The sequence below is a fragment of the Bombina bombina genome, chromosome 1 (genome assembly GCF_027579735.1).
Source record: "Bombina bombina isolate aBomBom1 chromosome 1, aBomBom1.pri, whole genome shotgun sequence".
NCBI lineage: Eukaryota > Metazoa > Chordata > Amphibia > Anura > Bombinatoridae > Bombina > Bombina bombina.
Window position 1 is genome coordinate 361,602,817 of NC_069499.1, and position 16,584 is coordinate 361,619,400.

The 16,584-nt window shown below is 37.5% G+C and overlaps 1 protein-coding gene across 3 annotated transcripts in view; it reads right to left on the reverse strand.

Annotated features, from left to right (window-relative positions):
* The window catches only part of ZRANB3 (zinc finger RANBP2-type containing 3), a 1,006,798-nt gene that overhangs the window by 679,298 nt on the left and 310,916 nt on the right, over window positions 1–16,584 (reverse strand). For 2 of the 3 annotated variants that reach the window (XM_053698237.1, XM_053698236.1), the window contains one exon: window positions 9,018–9,196. In XM_053698237.1, coding sequence (XP_053554212.1) covers window positions 9,018–9,196 — 179 coding nt within the window. Of the gene's footprint in view, window positions 1–9,017; window positions 9,197–11,499; window positions 11,560–16,584 lie in introns of those variants that run through there. The other variant, XM_053698238.1, reaches the window with a different exon arrangement.

Consider the following 16,584-nt stretch of genomic DNA (forward strand, 5'->3'; position numbering starts at 1 on the left):
GAGTAATCCCCATTCCACTGACTTAGCATGCATAATTGCAGCGGTCTGAGATGCAGGCGCGCAAATGGCACTATGTCCATTGCCGCTACCATTAAGCCGATTACTTCCATGCACTGAGCCACTGACGGGCGTGGAATGGAATGAAGGACACGGCAAGCATTTAGAAGTTTTGATAACCTGGACTCCGTCAGGTAAATTTTCATCTCTACAGAATCTATAAGAGTCCCTAGGAAGGAGACTCTTGTGAGTGGTGATAGAGAACTCTTTTCCACGTTCACTTTCCACCCATGCGACCTCAGAAATGCCAGAACTATCTCTGTATGAGACTTGGCAATTTGAAAGCTTGACACCTGTATCAGGATGTCGTCTAGATACGGAGCCACCGCTATGCCTCGCGGTCTTAGAACCGCCAGAAGTGAGCCCAGATCCTTTGTAAAAATTCTCGGGGCAGTGGCCAACCCGAAGGGAAGAGCTACGAATTGGTAATGCCTGTCTAGAAAGGCAAACCTTAGGAACCGATGATGATCTTTGTGAATCGGTATGTGAAGGTAGGCATCCTTTAAGTCCACTGTGGTCATGTACTGACCCTCTTGGATTATGGGTAGGATGGTCCGAATAGTTTCCATTTTGAATGATGGAACTCTGAGGAATTTGTTTAAGATCTTTAGATCCAAGATTGGTCTGAAGGTTCCCTCTTTCTTGGGAACCACAAACAGATTTGAATAAAATCCCTGTCCTTGTTCCGTCCGCGGAACTGGATGGATCACTCCCATTACTAGGAGGTCTTGCACACAGCTTAGGAATGCCTCTTTCTTTATCTGGTTTGCTGATAACCTTGAAAGATGAAATCGCCCTTGTGGAGGAGAAGCTTTGAAGTCCAGAAGATATCCCTGAGATATGATCTCCAACGCCCAGGGATCCTGAACATCTCTTGCCCACTCCTGGGCGAAGAGAGAAAGTCTGCCCCCCACTAGATCCGTTTCCGGATAGGGGGGCGTTCCTTCATGCTGTCTTGGGGGCAGCAGCAGGCTTTCTGGCCTGCTTGCCCTTGTTCCAGGACTGGTTAGGTTTCCAGGCCTGTCTGGAATGAGCAACAGTTCCCTCTTGTTTTGAAGCGGAGGAAGTTGATGCTGCTCCTGCCTTGAAATTTCGAAAGGCACGAAAATTAGACTGTTTGGCCTTTGATTTGGCCCTGTCCTGAGGAAGGGTATGACCCTTGCCTCCAGTAATGTCAGCAATAATTTCCTTCAAGCCAGGCCCGAATAAGGTCTGCCCCTTGAAAGGAATGTTGAGTAATTTAGACTTTGAAGTCACGTCAGCTGACCAGGATTTAAGCCATAGCGCCCTACGCGCCTGGATGGCGAATCCGGAATTCTTAGCCGTTAGTTTAGTCAAATGAACAATGGCATCAGAAACAAATGATTTAGCTAGCTTAAGCGTTCTAAGCTTGTCAATAATTTCATTCAATGGAGCTGTCTGGATGGCCTCTTCCAGGGCCTCAAACCAGAATGCCGCCGCAGCAGTGACAGGCGCAATGCATGCAAGGGGCTGTAAAATAAAACCTTGTTGAATAAACATTTTCTTAAGGTAACCCTCCAATTTTTTATCCATTGGATCTGAAAAAGCACAACTGTCCTCAACCGGGATAGTGGTGCGCTTTGCTAAAGTAGAAACTGCTCCCTCCACCTTAGGGACCATCTGCCATAAGTCCCGTGTAGTGGCGTCTATTGGAAACATTTTTCTAAATATAGGAGGTGGGGAAAAGGGCACACCGGGTCTATCCCACTCCTTGCTAATAATTTCTGTAAGCCTTTTAGGTATAGGAAAAACGTCAGTAAACATCGGCACCGCATAGTATCTATCCAGCCTACACAATTTCTCTGGAATTGCAACTGTGTTACAGTCATTCAGAGCAGCTAATACCTCCCCAAGCAATACACGGAGGTTCTCAAGATTAAATTTAAAATTAGAAATCTCTGAATCAGGTTTCCCCGAGTCAGAAATGTCACCCACAGACTGAAGCTCTCCGTCCTCATGTTCTGCATACTGTGACGCAGTATCAGACATAGCTCTAACAGCATTTGCGCGCTCTGTATCTCTCCTAACCCCAGAGCTATCGCGCTTGCCTCTTAATTCAGGCAATCTAGATAATACCTCTGACAGGGTATTATTCATGATTGCAGCCATGTCCTGCAAGGTAATCGCTATGGGCGTCCCTGATGTAATTGGCGCCATATTAGCGTGCGTCCCCTGAGCGGGAGGCGAAGGGTCTGACACGTGGGGAGAGTTAGTCGGCATAACTTCCCCCTCGACAGAACCCTCTGGTGATAATTCTTTTATAGATAAAGACTGATCTTTACTGTTTAAGGTGAAATCAATACATTTAGTACACATTCTCCTATGGGGCTCCACCATGGCTTTCAAACATAATGAACAAGTAGGTTCCTCTGTGTCAGACATGTTTAAACAGACTAGCAATGAGACTAGCAAGCTTGGAAAACACTTTAAAACAAGTTCAAAGCAATATAAAAAACGTTACTGCGCCTTTAAGAAACACAAATTTTCCTAAATTTTGAAATAACAGTGAAAAAATGCAGATACACTAACGAAATTTTTACAGTGTATGTAATAAGTTAGCAGAGCATTGCACCCACTTGCAAATGGATGATTAACCCCTTAATACCAAAAACGGAATAACAAATTACAAAAACGTTTTTTAAACAGTCACAACAACTGCCACAGCTCTACTGTGGCTTTTTACCTGCCTCAATACGACTTTTGAAGCCTTTTGAGCCCTTCAGAGAAGTCCTGGATCATGCAGGAAGAAGCTGGATGTCTGTGTCTGTAATTTTTGCTGTGCAAAAAAAACGCCAAAATAGGCCCCTCCCACTCATATTACAACAGTGGGAAGCCTCAGGGAACTGTTTCTAGGCAAAATTCAAGCCAGCCATGTGGAAAAAACTAGGCCCCAATAAGTTTTATCACCAAACATATGTAAAAAACGTTTAAACATGCCAGCAAACGTTTTAAAATACACTTTTATAAGAGTATGTATCTCTATTAATAAGCCTGATACCAGTCGTTATCACTGCATTTAAGGCTTTATTTACATTACTTCGGTATCAGCAGCATTTTCTAGCAAATTCCATCCCTAGAAAAATATTTTAACTGCACATACCTTATTATAGGAAAACCTGCATGCTATTCCCCCTCTGAAGTTACCTCACTCCTCAGAATATGTGAGAACAGCAAAGGATCTTAGTTACTTCTGCTAAGATCATAGAAAACGCAGGCAGATTCTTCTTCTAAATACTGCCTGAGATAAACAGTACACTCCGGTACCATTTAAAAATAACAAACTTTTGATTGAAGAAATAAACTAAGTATAAAACACCACAGTCCTCTTACGACCTCCATCTTAGTTGAGAGTTGCAAGAGAATGACTGGATATGGCAGTGAGGGGAGGAGCTATATAGCAGCTCTGCTGTGGGTGATCCTCTTGCAACTTCCTGTTGGGAAGGAGAATATCCCACAAGTAATGGATGATCCGTGGACTGGATACACTTAACAAGAGAAAACCCTGTTCAATAATCCACCTCAGGAGATATTAACCCTCGATTCGAAGACACCAAAGGAGTCTCACTCCCGCAAGATAGCACCTTACAGAAAACAAATGAGTTACAGTACATTCTGATGAAGTAAAATGAAACGATCTTACCGGAATCTACGCCATGGAACAGGAACACAACCCTTCAAGTGTGATGGATAGTAGCAGCGCCTCCGCCATGGACTTAAGAGAAGAAAGCAGGCAGCAAAGCTAAGTTAGACAACACTGATTGCTTGTGGAGCTATTAACATGAGTCGGGGTGGTTTCGCAGAAAGACTCTCCCTGCATCTCCAGACTCTAACTTTCATCCAGGCCCTCACTGAGAGACTGATAGGATTACTTAAAACTCCCATCCCATGTCGAAGAGTACTACCCTCCATAAGAGACAAACAAACTTCTGACAATTCTCTGCCAACCTCCTGGGACGAAAGGCAAAGAATGACTGGGGGATGAGGGAAGTGGGGGGAGTATTTAAGCCTTTGGCTGGGTGACTTATTTTAACATTGTGCTTATGTCAAGTTCTCTAGTAAGGGCTTGTGGTGAGCTGGGCCTCTTAGCGATTGTTTCCAGCTTGTTTCATTCTGCAACCACAACAGCACTCCACCAAACAATGAGAAGATGCATGCTCAGACAGGAAAGCGGTTTGCTGTTTGTTACAAAAAATAGTTATAAACTTTTAAAAGGTGTGTGGTGTACATACAGTATATATGTCCCCAGACAATGTGAAACATCTGTGTATGTTCATAGTAATAGATGGTGGGCTATAAAGGTGCAAAGTAACTGTCAGCAGTTTCGTCCACTATACTTCTGCTGCAACAACTTGCTTCCAGTAGACAACCGCATCCTAAGCAGTGCGAGCACAGTTCCAAGGATCTAAAATCAATAACAGCATAAAGAACCCGGGGGACTGGTGGACAAGTCCACATTAACCTGGCATGCCTGTGACATTTCTCACTCAGAAAAGGCCTTTGCATTGCCTGACTGATAGCTCCTTGTCTGTCTGTCTTAGAAGTAGATCCCTTCCTGGCTTTCAAAATGGTTTGGATAACAGGAGCTGAAATATTCATCTGTTACTGTCTGGCAACTTTAACTGCAGGGGATTCGGATTAACTACTGGACCTTGATATCCTTTGATATATGATATCCCAGAAGACTGGAAAAGGCCATTGAGGAAGAACAGCAAATCTTTGTACTAGTGAAAACCGAGGTCTATGGGACCAGAATGGAAAGAATAAAAGGAATTTAGCTTTTCTCCTAACACCATTTTCAATACACAAGGAATCAGAGGAATTTGAGGGAAAACATTAATTAGTTTGAATAGTCATTCCTGAAGCAAAGCATTTACACACAGAGCCTGGGGTGTTGGAAGACGACTGAAGAACCTTGGGACTTGGTAGTTTAAATAGGATGCCAACAGGTCGGTTTCCTGAACTTCCCATCTGTTCACGATCATCTGAAATATTTTCCTGTTGAACTGCCATTCCATTGGAGAAACCTGAAGTCTGCTCAGAAAATCTGCAAGGATATTTTCTGTTCCTGGAACATAAACTGAAACCAAATTCTGTACATGACGCTGAGCCCAGCTGACACTTGGTGTAACCTCTTTCAAAGCAGCACAACACCACTCAAGGTAAAGCGCTCTAAGACTGTTACCTTTCTCCTTCTACTGCCTATGAGAGCCTTGCAATCGTCACAACTTTCCATGCCGAAATCGCCATGCCGGACACTTGTCTCCCAGGTATGACGAAACCAGCCGGTGCTGAAATTAGTGCTCCACCTATGCCACCAATGTTCCCAAAACTTTTGTGAAGACTCTTGGAGCTGTAGAAAAACAAAAAGGAAGCGCTGCAAATTGGAAGTGACAGTCTCCAAAAGCAAATTTCAAACACTTTCTGTTCGATTCCGCAATTCGAAAATTAAAATATCCATCCTTCAGATCGACAAAGTAGAAACACCTTTAGAGGCATATATAATTTATGACTAAGAGAACAGATTCCATCTTGAATCTTTGAACTCTTAGGTAACAATTTAAAGTTGAACAAAAACAAATGATAGAAGCACCATTTTGAAGTACCACACAAAATGTATTTATTCTTCATAGATTAAAAGTCCAACATTGGGAATACATTTTAGATAAGAAGGCAATGTGCCGATCTTCCGGAACACACTGCAATCAAAAAGCGGACGCGTTTCGGCTGGCTGACCTACTCCAAGCTGTATGTAAATACACCTCCCAAACTCTGAATTTAAAACTCCAAGTATGTTCCTATTGGATGCACACATTGAGTTTTAAATTCAGAGTTTGGGAGGTACTGAAGCTCTAAAATGTCCCAGAGCTCCTTATCACAACCTGTTGAAGGCCCACGTTGTGGCTAAATTAAATTGCAGAGGTGCGCGAATAAGATTACCCTCAGACGGAATCCCAGTCATAGAAACATGGCGGCTCCCACAAGAAACCTTTGGATGGAGATTACACCACCACACACACCATGGCAGTGGCTAAAGCCCAAGATTTAGATGACAACACACTGGAAAAGATCATCAGCGTTACCTGAACAAGAAGGGGAAAAAATCCTGCATCTGAAAGATACAGAGGAATCCTGAGCAAGGAGAGGGACTTCTATTCCTGTCCACCTACAAGCTGGACAGAACTAGGAGGAGGAAGGGGTGGAGTTTCAAAGTTATCTTTTTACAGGTAACTAGGGGAGTGGGCTGTTCTGTCCACTCTCCTTGGGAGAGGGATTCTCACTAGTAGTATAAACAGGGAGGACCAAGATAAAGAAAATTCCTTTAGAAAAACAAAAGTAAAAATATTGAAAGTAGACATCCTGAGGAAACATAAGGGCGGAAACTTGTCTAGTTACCTTAAAGGGTGTCATATTAGAAAGCCCAGGTGCAAATACATTAAAATGGGAGAGTTTATTTAGGTGACTAAAAACACAAGAATTGTTATCAAAGAGGAAATGACAAAATGGTTGGGTTAAATCAGCAACTCACAAACAAGGTAAGTGCTCAAAATCTTTTGATACTTAAAGGTTTAATATTCACAATATACTAAGGTTAATGTACTGCATGGTGAACACAAATTACATAGAGCAGGTTTCTGGTACACATTTGGACACTGACAGTGGATGTTTTTTTCCACTGCCTAATTTTGGCTCTGTACTTCATCACAATGGCAACAATGTCTAAGTGGATAAAGTGCAGAAATTTAGTTTTAAAGGGACATTAAAGTAATTATTTTGCATCTAACAGAGGACATTTTAAAATGCAATTTTTGTCAAACAAATACCAAATACTTGTACCAAGAAAAATTGTTTTGTGCAAGGCATGTCACTGTCAACAAACAAAGCAATGTCAGTTCTTCATATGTACCAGTATGCAATCAGTCCTTAAGGACCAGTTATATACAGTATGAACGTCCTGTTAGATTCAAAATCAAAATAAACAGTGAAAGTGAAGTTAAACACTTTGAGATAGTATTATAAAATGTTTAATTATATGTAGGAAAAATGCTATATAATTGAACATTTAACTATATATTATCCTCTTTTTCCTATAATTTAACTCAGCATATTGTGGGCTTTCCAATTCCCTGTTAAATGTGGATGTGCAGACTCCAGACTTAACACTGCTACATCCCACACAGTCATTGGTTGCACACTCTAGTGACCCATATATAGCTGCCCCAATTGGCCTCAGGATGGCAACGGCTACTGCTTTATCCTTTAAAGATTTGTTTTTAATTTAAATGAATGTATAAAAATACACCTGCAAATTATTGTCAGGCTAATATTTGCTTTTAGTACTATCTAGCATTTATTTATTTAACTATTTTCATGCAAAAATGTTTTAGCATGTTTAAAATGTGCTTTTATATGCCTGATATAGTTTAATGCCCCTTTGTGTACTAACATTCATAAACCGCGAACTGTGAAGGAAATTAAAGACACTTTTTTACATAGTACTTCCTTTTTGATAACAGATTCAAGGTCAACTTTGGAAAGGTCTCTATCACTCAATGAAATATCAATAACAAAATAATACCAACTCGTCAATCTCAAGGGCTCAATCATCCTAAAGAAAGATGGCTGCAGCCTTAGAAGCTAAATGCAGTATTGCGACAGAAGTATACAAAATAATTAACAAATATCTCAAAACAAGTGAGGCTACTCAGAACAAAGGCAAAAATATGTACAATACAGAAGACATCATTTTAAAATAGGTGAAAGTTTTTACGTTTTTTCAACAGTATGTATGATTGTTTCATTTGTGCACAGATTTTCTGCTATTGCACACATTTTTCAGCTCGGCAATAAGTGTGAATACCTAAGAATGCATGGAATACTTCCTTCTAATTTCTATGCAAAAAAAGGTTAAACTGTTTAGCTTTTGTTCTTTCCCATGTATGACAGAGACTCATTGCAACAATGCCCATTTAAAACCTAAAGGTAAAGAGTGATATGGCCACAGAGACTGTAACCCTTTTCACCAGGGTCAGAATCGGAAATATAAAGGGACAGTATGCTAAGGATGTAAATGCTGCAGGAGTCAACAGTAGACCTATCCAGCAAGAAACGAATGCTGGATCAAACACTCAACACAAAACTTGGTTTAACCACCAAACAAAACAGAATGGAAACTGTCAGAATTAAGATGTGTATCTGAAACAGAAGTAAGAGTGTTCTAAAGTTATTTCAGAACTCATTACTTATTATCTACATAGAAACATAGATACTGATGGCATATAAGAATCATAGGCCTAACAAGTCATCTCAAATTGTTCTAAAAGTGTAAGCTTAGCTTGTAGGATAGCTTCATGCTTATCCCAGGCATTCTTGAAGTATCTCCTTACCACCTCTAACGGAAGCTTATTTCATCAATCAACTACCCTCTACAAAACTATTAACGCAACGTGTTTTGCTACCTTTTCCATTTTTTTATTTTTCAAATAAAACTTAAATACCATTTCAATCTCTTCACCATTTCAAGCAAACCCCCTCCCCTCATAACAGTACCAACAATAAAATGTATGTATGTATTTATGTTTTCATCATGAGCATGCGCAAATATTGCAGACAGACAAAGGTTGTAAAGAGTGACATCTCCTCATCTTCAGCTAATCAAATAAAGTGCATGTTTTAAATATCACTATTTGTCTACAAAGGTCCAACATTATTATTATTATTATCGGTTATTTGTAGAGCGCCAACAGATTCCGCAGCGCTAATATGAAATCATACACAAGGCTAATGTCTTAATTCTTTTGTTAGCACATTTATATAATGATGAATGATGGGCTTGGCTTTGCACACTATTGCCAGCAATAAGATCAAGATCCTGACTGACCTAGGATAGTCTTTTCAAACAAATGTTGGATAGTGCTATATACTACTAAAAAGATACTTGCCCAACATCAGTTTTATTTTCAATCACAGTTATGTCTTCTGGGCAAAGCTCTGGGATCCACTTCTCCAACTCCTCAATCCATGGATACTTCAAAGAAGATGGCACTACAATCAACAAGGGCCACTCACTTTTGTAGTGATAAGCTACTGCTATAGCTTGAATTGTTTTCCCAAGGCCCATCTATAAAATAAAAATAAAAAAAATAACACACAGCCTGGAGAAAATGCAAGAAACAAATACAAATGTAGTAAAGATCATAGTGAGGACACCTTGAAGCATCACATCCCTTTTCTAAGAGTGTTACAAAGAGTTAGTAATTTGGGTAAAAATGCTTCAACATAAATCAATCCAGCATTGGACAACATATAAGAATGCTCGGATTGTAATTGCTTAATAATTGAAGGAACTCATTTATATCTGTCCGTTATTGGCCACAGCACAAGATAATATAAGTATACTCAAGACAATGAACATTTTGCTAACAAAATTAGTTTTAAACACTTTTTAAATGTAAATTTTGGATGCAACTCTTTACAATGGTGTGCCGTTATGCAATATGCTATGTCATCTGTATGAACTTCGTAGTCCACACTATATTAATTCTTACATCAATGCTTTATACTGAGCCTTTATGATAGTTATATATATATATATATATATATATATATATATATATATATATATATATATATATAATGCAATGTCACATGAAAACTGTGACACACTTACATATGGCCTGAAAAGAGTAGATAACTGACGGTTCCCCCTACATGGAATAAGAAAATGCTTGTAAAAACAAGCTTTGAGACAAAAAGTGCAAAATAGTTAAAACTGTCAGGAATAAAAATGGTCATTAACATTGTTGCATTTTTTCTATTTGTTTATTTTTTTTTTCTTTTCTCTTGTCTCTTTTCTGAGGTTAGAGGTGTTATAAAACATACTGGAAAACGAACATAATGATATACTTTAAGATAACCTTTTGAATTGCTATAGTGATAGGAAGCAAATAGGTTTTGTTATAAGAAATATTAATATCCTATCACACTGATCGCACTTTCTGTGTAGCACATCTGGACAATTAATAACAGGCTAATAATGTCTAATATTTAAGGATCTATCAACCAGCTTGATTAAGTGATCAAGGCTCCTCACCACACTATAATTTGAGAAACTGAACTGGAACACCACCTTTAGTATACTTTATATGCACTAGATGTTTTTTGCTGGGTTCTATTGTGATACCGTGCACGTTATATGTAATCGCAATTGTTTTGATGTCCGTATTGAGGGTTTGAGGGGGGCCCCAGTGGGGACGTATAATTCATCCATGATCATACATATTTGTTTGAGCCGGAGGTTAGTGGGGGCCTCTGGCAGAACAACTTCAATGCTCACAAATTGGAGATTACCATCTCCCATTCCCTGTTTTAGCAGTATGCAAACGCTACACAACGCACGCCTTTCCTCATTGGCTTACGGCCGGAGCCATGAAGAGGGTACAGTCAAAAACCTGCATTGGGCATAACACACTCTAAAATAAATTATAACTCTCATTTGCAGTAAGACAATACTGTCCTTAGCGGGTGAAACATTGCAGGAACACTGCACATATTTAGAGCTATAATTAATATGTGCGCGAACAACACACAGCAGCTATCAGTGTAAAAGTGTGGAGCTATAAAAGAGGCACTGGTGGCCTTATAACGCCAAAAAGATTAGTGCGTGATTGAGGCTACGGAGCAGGTATCACATCCCAACAATTATAACTAAATCTAACAGCATAATGCAACACCATTATAACCATTATATCCCTGATATGAGCCATTACAAGCCGCACTGGCCCATAATATAACATAGAAATGCATCTTTAATGCGTAGGACCATATTACAATTCTTGCAGAATATAGAATTTACACTCTCTACTTATAGCACAAAAACAGCATCAAACCCTTCTTTTCAGGCACCTCATCCAATTTTAGCTAGCTGATCAATTTAATTGAGTTTTTGCTATCACCACAACCACTAAACAGTACGTTGCCTAATGACGTCAATCATTTGACTATATATCCAGTTAGAGGTTTTTTTTTTTTTTGTTTTTTTTTTTATTTTCCCTTATCTTTATGAACCTATTATGTTTTTAAATATCATCAAGTATTATATTCTTTTATTTACATAGTTTTTGGTTAAATCCCCTGAATAAATGTTTCATTTACAAATTAGTGGTCCAAAAGTGACCGCACAGCTTCTGAAGGGGGGGTTTCAACAGAGAATCATCTATTGCGATGGTTCTTGGCGTGCAAACAGTCTATGTGACGAGTATTAGTAAGTATAAACAGTACGTGATGGTTATATACCTTATGTACCGGATGACATTAACTAGGCTGTTAGAATAGAATTGTACATCTAGCACATCACGAAATGTATTTGAATAACTGTATCACCGCAAATGTTACATAATAACTTAATATTGTTTGGCAATGTACCTGTTCATATATTTGCCTTTTTTCCTTTGTTATACCATTTCGATAATAAAGCTTATTTTGAAAACTGAAAAAAAAATAAAAAATAAAAAAAAAAAAAAAAATAATGGAGTAGCAGAAACCAAGGAAATCTAAGAGTAGTACCCTCCACCCATTATAATGCTAACCGTTGTAAGCAATTCCAATTTGTAATGTCTAGAACTAAGCACTTCTGTAACTCACATGGAACAGAACTAAAGATATGTCAAAAATAAATGCAAGACATACAGAGATTTAAAGCAACATAAATCTAATTACAAGACTTCCCCAATAAATTAACATTTTAACTGAGTTTGAAAACTGCCAGATACATCAACACCTTGATTGCTGTAAAACGTTTGTTTATATAAAAGTGTGTTTGTTGGCACTGTGAATTAACAAATTTAAAAATATGGCTGATCAGTGATAATAGCCTGGTGAAATAAAAAAAAAAATAAAAAAAAAAAAAAAAAAATGGTCATTAACTTTCTAGGCAAACTTTAAGATACAAGAATTTAACTTGCTAATAACCCTGTTTCTTCACATACTGGCTAGTTAGCTTTCACTAGCTGGAAGGAGTTGGCTGACTCTCAATTGCCCCATTACCACAAAAACACCTAAAAAATACCTGTGCCAGGACACAACTGTGCAGTGTGGTAAGATGCCCCTAAAGGTCATACATTGTTGTAGGGGAAAAGAGTGAGAAAACAATATGATTTCCTTTTGGCTGCAACAAGGCCATGCATTAGTCAGGCTTAGTGCTATTTTCCACCTTAATGTCCTTAACACCACTTGCATATGATTTACTAGTAGAAGATCAGGCAGTTTTTTTGTTGTTGTTTCTTTGTCATTTCTGACTTGAAACAGAGTATGTGCCTAACAAATTGTATTTTGAGCTTTGTTTTAGTATAACCAATATTCCAAGGTTGGTTTTTTTACCCACATACCAAATTCTTTTACTGTATTTTTTTTATTCCCACAATGCTGATTCTATTTATTTATTCATTTTAAAAAACTTTATTGTAATAAAATGACAACACAAAATAACATATTCGAAGGCTACAAGAGAAACAATTATAGACAACTAGATATTAAACCCTCAGAGGAAAAAGGAAAAAAATAAATAAAAAAAAACAAAATATATACACTATCCATTAAAGGTAAGAAACAAGATATGCTAACAACCAGAGACAATAGCTCTCTCTTACCAGGGGCCCAATGATCTAAACTTTACCAGATCAGACATGTTTTTTCTCGACGACCCTCGCAGGGGTGCCCTGGTGGAATTATCTTTTAAAAAGGGGCAATCCATGCGAGCTGCGAGATGCCTCCTATTGAAAGTAAGGGAGCTTGCTGGAATGGGATAGTTCGCTCCATAGAGCAAAGTTAGCAGGGTGCACACTTTAAAAAGGTAAATCCTGCAGCCAATATAAAACACACTACACTGCTTTCTGGATATAGCATATTACAATCGCTTATATTTTTATATGCATGTGTTTTTCTAAGAGATCTGTAGTGGGAAAATCTTCACAGAATTAAGCTGGTATTAGAGAGAAAATTACACGCCCATGAAATGCCCATGTTCAGCCAATTTTACAAAAAATCAACAATTACGCTTTGTATTTTGTACTTACAAATACAAATTTCTGTTTGTTTTTTTGCGCAGTAAGTGTACTTAAATTAGAATTTACCCTGTGCATATATAATACGATTTATTCCTGTGTAATTTACATACAAATTTGAATTTTTTTCATAAAATACGTTTTGGTGAATAATTTTGTTACTATTTTTGATGCACCTTAACAATACAATGTTTTCCTGCATTTTTTGTGTGAATGGTTCAAATATTCGTTTTGTATGAATTTTAAAATACAAATTTTATGGTGCACTTTGTTAATGTATAACAATAAGAAAATGCAGTATACGCCCCTTAGCGTTAGATCATTCCACCAGGGAAAAAGGACTGGCGAGCATTCTTTAACAATTTCGTCATCCCAGAGACATTAAGATCAAATAGCATGTTCCAGGTATTTAAACAGAAAACATTAAATGAGGATATTAAAGGGACATAAAACAAGTTGAGATAGAGACAAAATATAATATGTATATTAATTACTTTACCTGCAAATTTATACTGCAGTGCCTCGCCCTTAACCCTTACTTTTAAGTTTCTGAATTGTACAGCTCTAACTCCCCCCACACAATTCCTTTTATGGCTGTACCTATATCATTTGTTATTTTAGTAAAATGCACAAATGAATAGGGATTACCTGCTGGAGTATGCCTAGAAGCTGTAAACTCAGGTGAAAAACAATGCCTAGAGTCTAAACACTGATAAGAGGGGTGGAGCACAGTGTCCAGACAGAATGGCTATTTTAAGTATTTTAAGTATTTTTGAAAATTATTTTAAAATACTTCAAAACTATTTTTAAACTATTTTTTTATGCAAACTATTTTTTACTTAATTACACCCTTTTAGGATATGCACAGATCTCAACCTGTTTTATGGCACTTTAAGTTATGTGGTATCCACTATAAAAACATAACTCCTAATATATCACTTCCAAATTCTATTGCCCCACTCCTTTAGCCGTTAACAAATCACAGTAGATTTCTGCTACCTCTTGCTTAGACTATATATAGCCTGTTACAATTTGTTTTCAAAGAGCTGGAGTCCTCTGATATTTCCAAAGTGATGGAGGAACATCAGTTATACAGCTAGTAGATCACTGTGGTCTAAAATGTGCTTGTTTCTAGGTATCATCCTGGACATTATGTTAAAAGAGATCTCCCCTCTGATACTCTAGAGCTTCCAACCCGAGGCAAGTGATAAGGAAATGCAAATACTAAAAATACCATACTGCAAAGGATTTCATGTTGACCATTAGATTCCTGTTTAATGCAGCCTCTACGGCTTTATGGTTTGTGGCATTGAAACCCAAAAGTTTACAACAGATCATTCCAAAGAGTGCAGCTGGTTTGTTAAGATTTTAATTATATAATTCCAGTGCACCTTTTGATTCCTCATCATACCAAAAACTAACTACTTGAATGTGAACAAAGATATGCATTGAATGAGGAATGCTGTAACCACCTCCTCTTTCAAACATCTATAAGGACCTAGCTCTCTAAAGTCCCAGTGGGTGTGATGTCACCATGATACCGTTACATTAAATGAGGAAAGAGGTCAGAGTGGAGGGGCCTATATCTTGTTAACATGAGATAAAAATAATAATGAACATTCAGTTGTAGGACATGTTTTTGTAGTAATAATGATCATACAATCTGCTCTGTAATTGTTTCTCTCAGCTTTATTAAAAATTGCCGTTATCTAAATAAATTAAAGAGCCTTCTGAGTATAAAAACAGATTTTTTTTTTGTGTGTGTGGAAATTCTACATAGGCTATTAACAAAGGATGAAATTTGTAACTTTGTAACCTCAAACAGGTAAATGCTTCCTCTTAAAAACTACCTAAAGTAATTAAAGGGACATTATACACTCATTTTTTCTTTGCATAAATGTTTTGTAGATTATCTATTTATATAGCCCATAAAGTTTTTTGTTTTTTTTTAATGTATAGCTTTGCTTATTTTTAAATAACATTGCTCTGATTTTCAGACTCCAAACCAAGCCCCAAAGTTTTATCAGAATACGGTCAGCTACCTTCTCCAGCTTGCTCCTGTTTGTGTAAAGGGTCTTTTCATTTGCAAAAGAAGGGGGGGGTGTATAAGTTTTTAAACAGTTTTATACTGGATTTTTATATCAGTGCATCTTATTCGTTATATAGTGTCTATTACATGCAGTTATATGAAAATGAGTGTATACTGTCCCTTTAAACACAAATTGTAAGCTGCATAACATCGTACATTCATATTTGAGAAGAAATTTGCAACAAATAATGCAGATTTTCTCAAATTACCATACTGTTTAATGTTTTTTTCCTTTCATTGATTTCCCTGCCCCCAGAAGAAAAGAACCCTTTTTAACCAATCACAAACTAAAACGCAGATATAGCATGAACTCTATTTGCACATGTGCATTTAAGGAAAGAGCCTGCCCTCTTATATTTCCTTAAGGTGGTTGCACTGATTCAGCTTAGTTACTTAGTAATAATTTATTTAACAGGTATTTAAACAGACATGTATTCCTTTCTAATCTCCAACTAATAGTGAAATATAATTATATATGTAGCAATAATATTCACACCTAAACTATCTAGTATACCCACTGTTACTGCAACGCATGATTTCCCAATATTTACACTTCCAATGAGAAACTGCATAACAAGATTCAAGATGACAACTGAGGAAGGGCCGGATTATTTGTTACCGTGTATGCTGTCGCCGATGCTCCATTTATTGTACAAGTATTGATTTTACAAATGCCCTATACACATGACTAGGGTAGAATATTCTGAAAGGTGGATACCAGAAAACAGCAGCGGTGCACATGTAACACAGTTTATTTATTTTTTGTACATCTCTCACCATAGTAGAGAATCTCTACTCAAAAAAGCAAAAACATTCATTTTAAAAAGCGTATCAGGACCTTCTATTTTTTTTAATTTTTTATTTAAACACATTAAAAAAAAACAGTAAAGTTGTAATGTTTAAACTGTAAAAAAAAGTTATGTTAATTTAAAAGAAAAAAATACTTTTACTAATTACATACTATTAAAAGTTGGTTTCTGTTTTCTTGTAATTTGCCTTATAATATGATGTCTTTTCCAAATCCCCCTGTTAGACTTATTATATGAGTCCTATAATCGGGGTCAACCTGGGTAGGACTATAGAGCTTGTTGGAGCAGATGCGTATGCAGAGTCTTTTACGCTGATTTAGCCTTCTACATCACCAGGGGAGTGTTGGGCGTGTAATGGAGTGGCGCTTACATTGGTAAGTATAGGTAGACTTGCCACTAGGATTAACGAGCATCGCTATGTATAATAATCACTTCTATGTAAAACAAAACACACAAAAGCTCTGTGCTGTACTACTAAGCTACTTAAAAAAAGCAATGCCTGCAAGTGCCAAGCAGCTGATACCCCGCTCCAATAGCGCAAGCAGCTGAT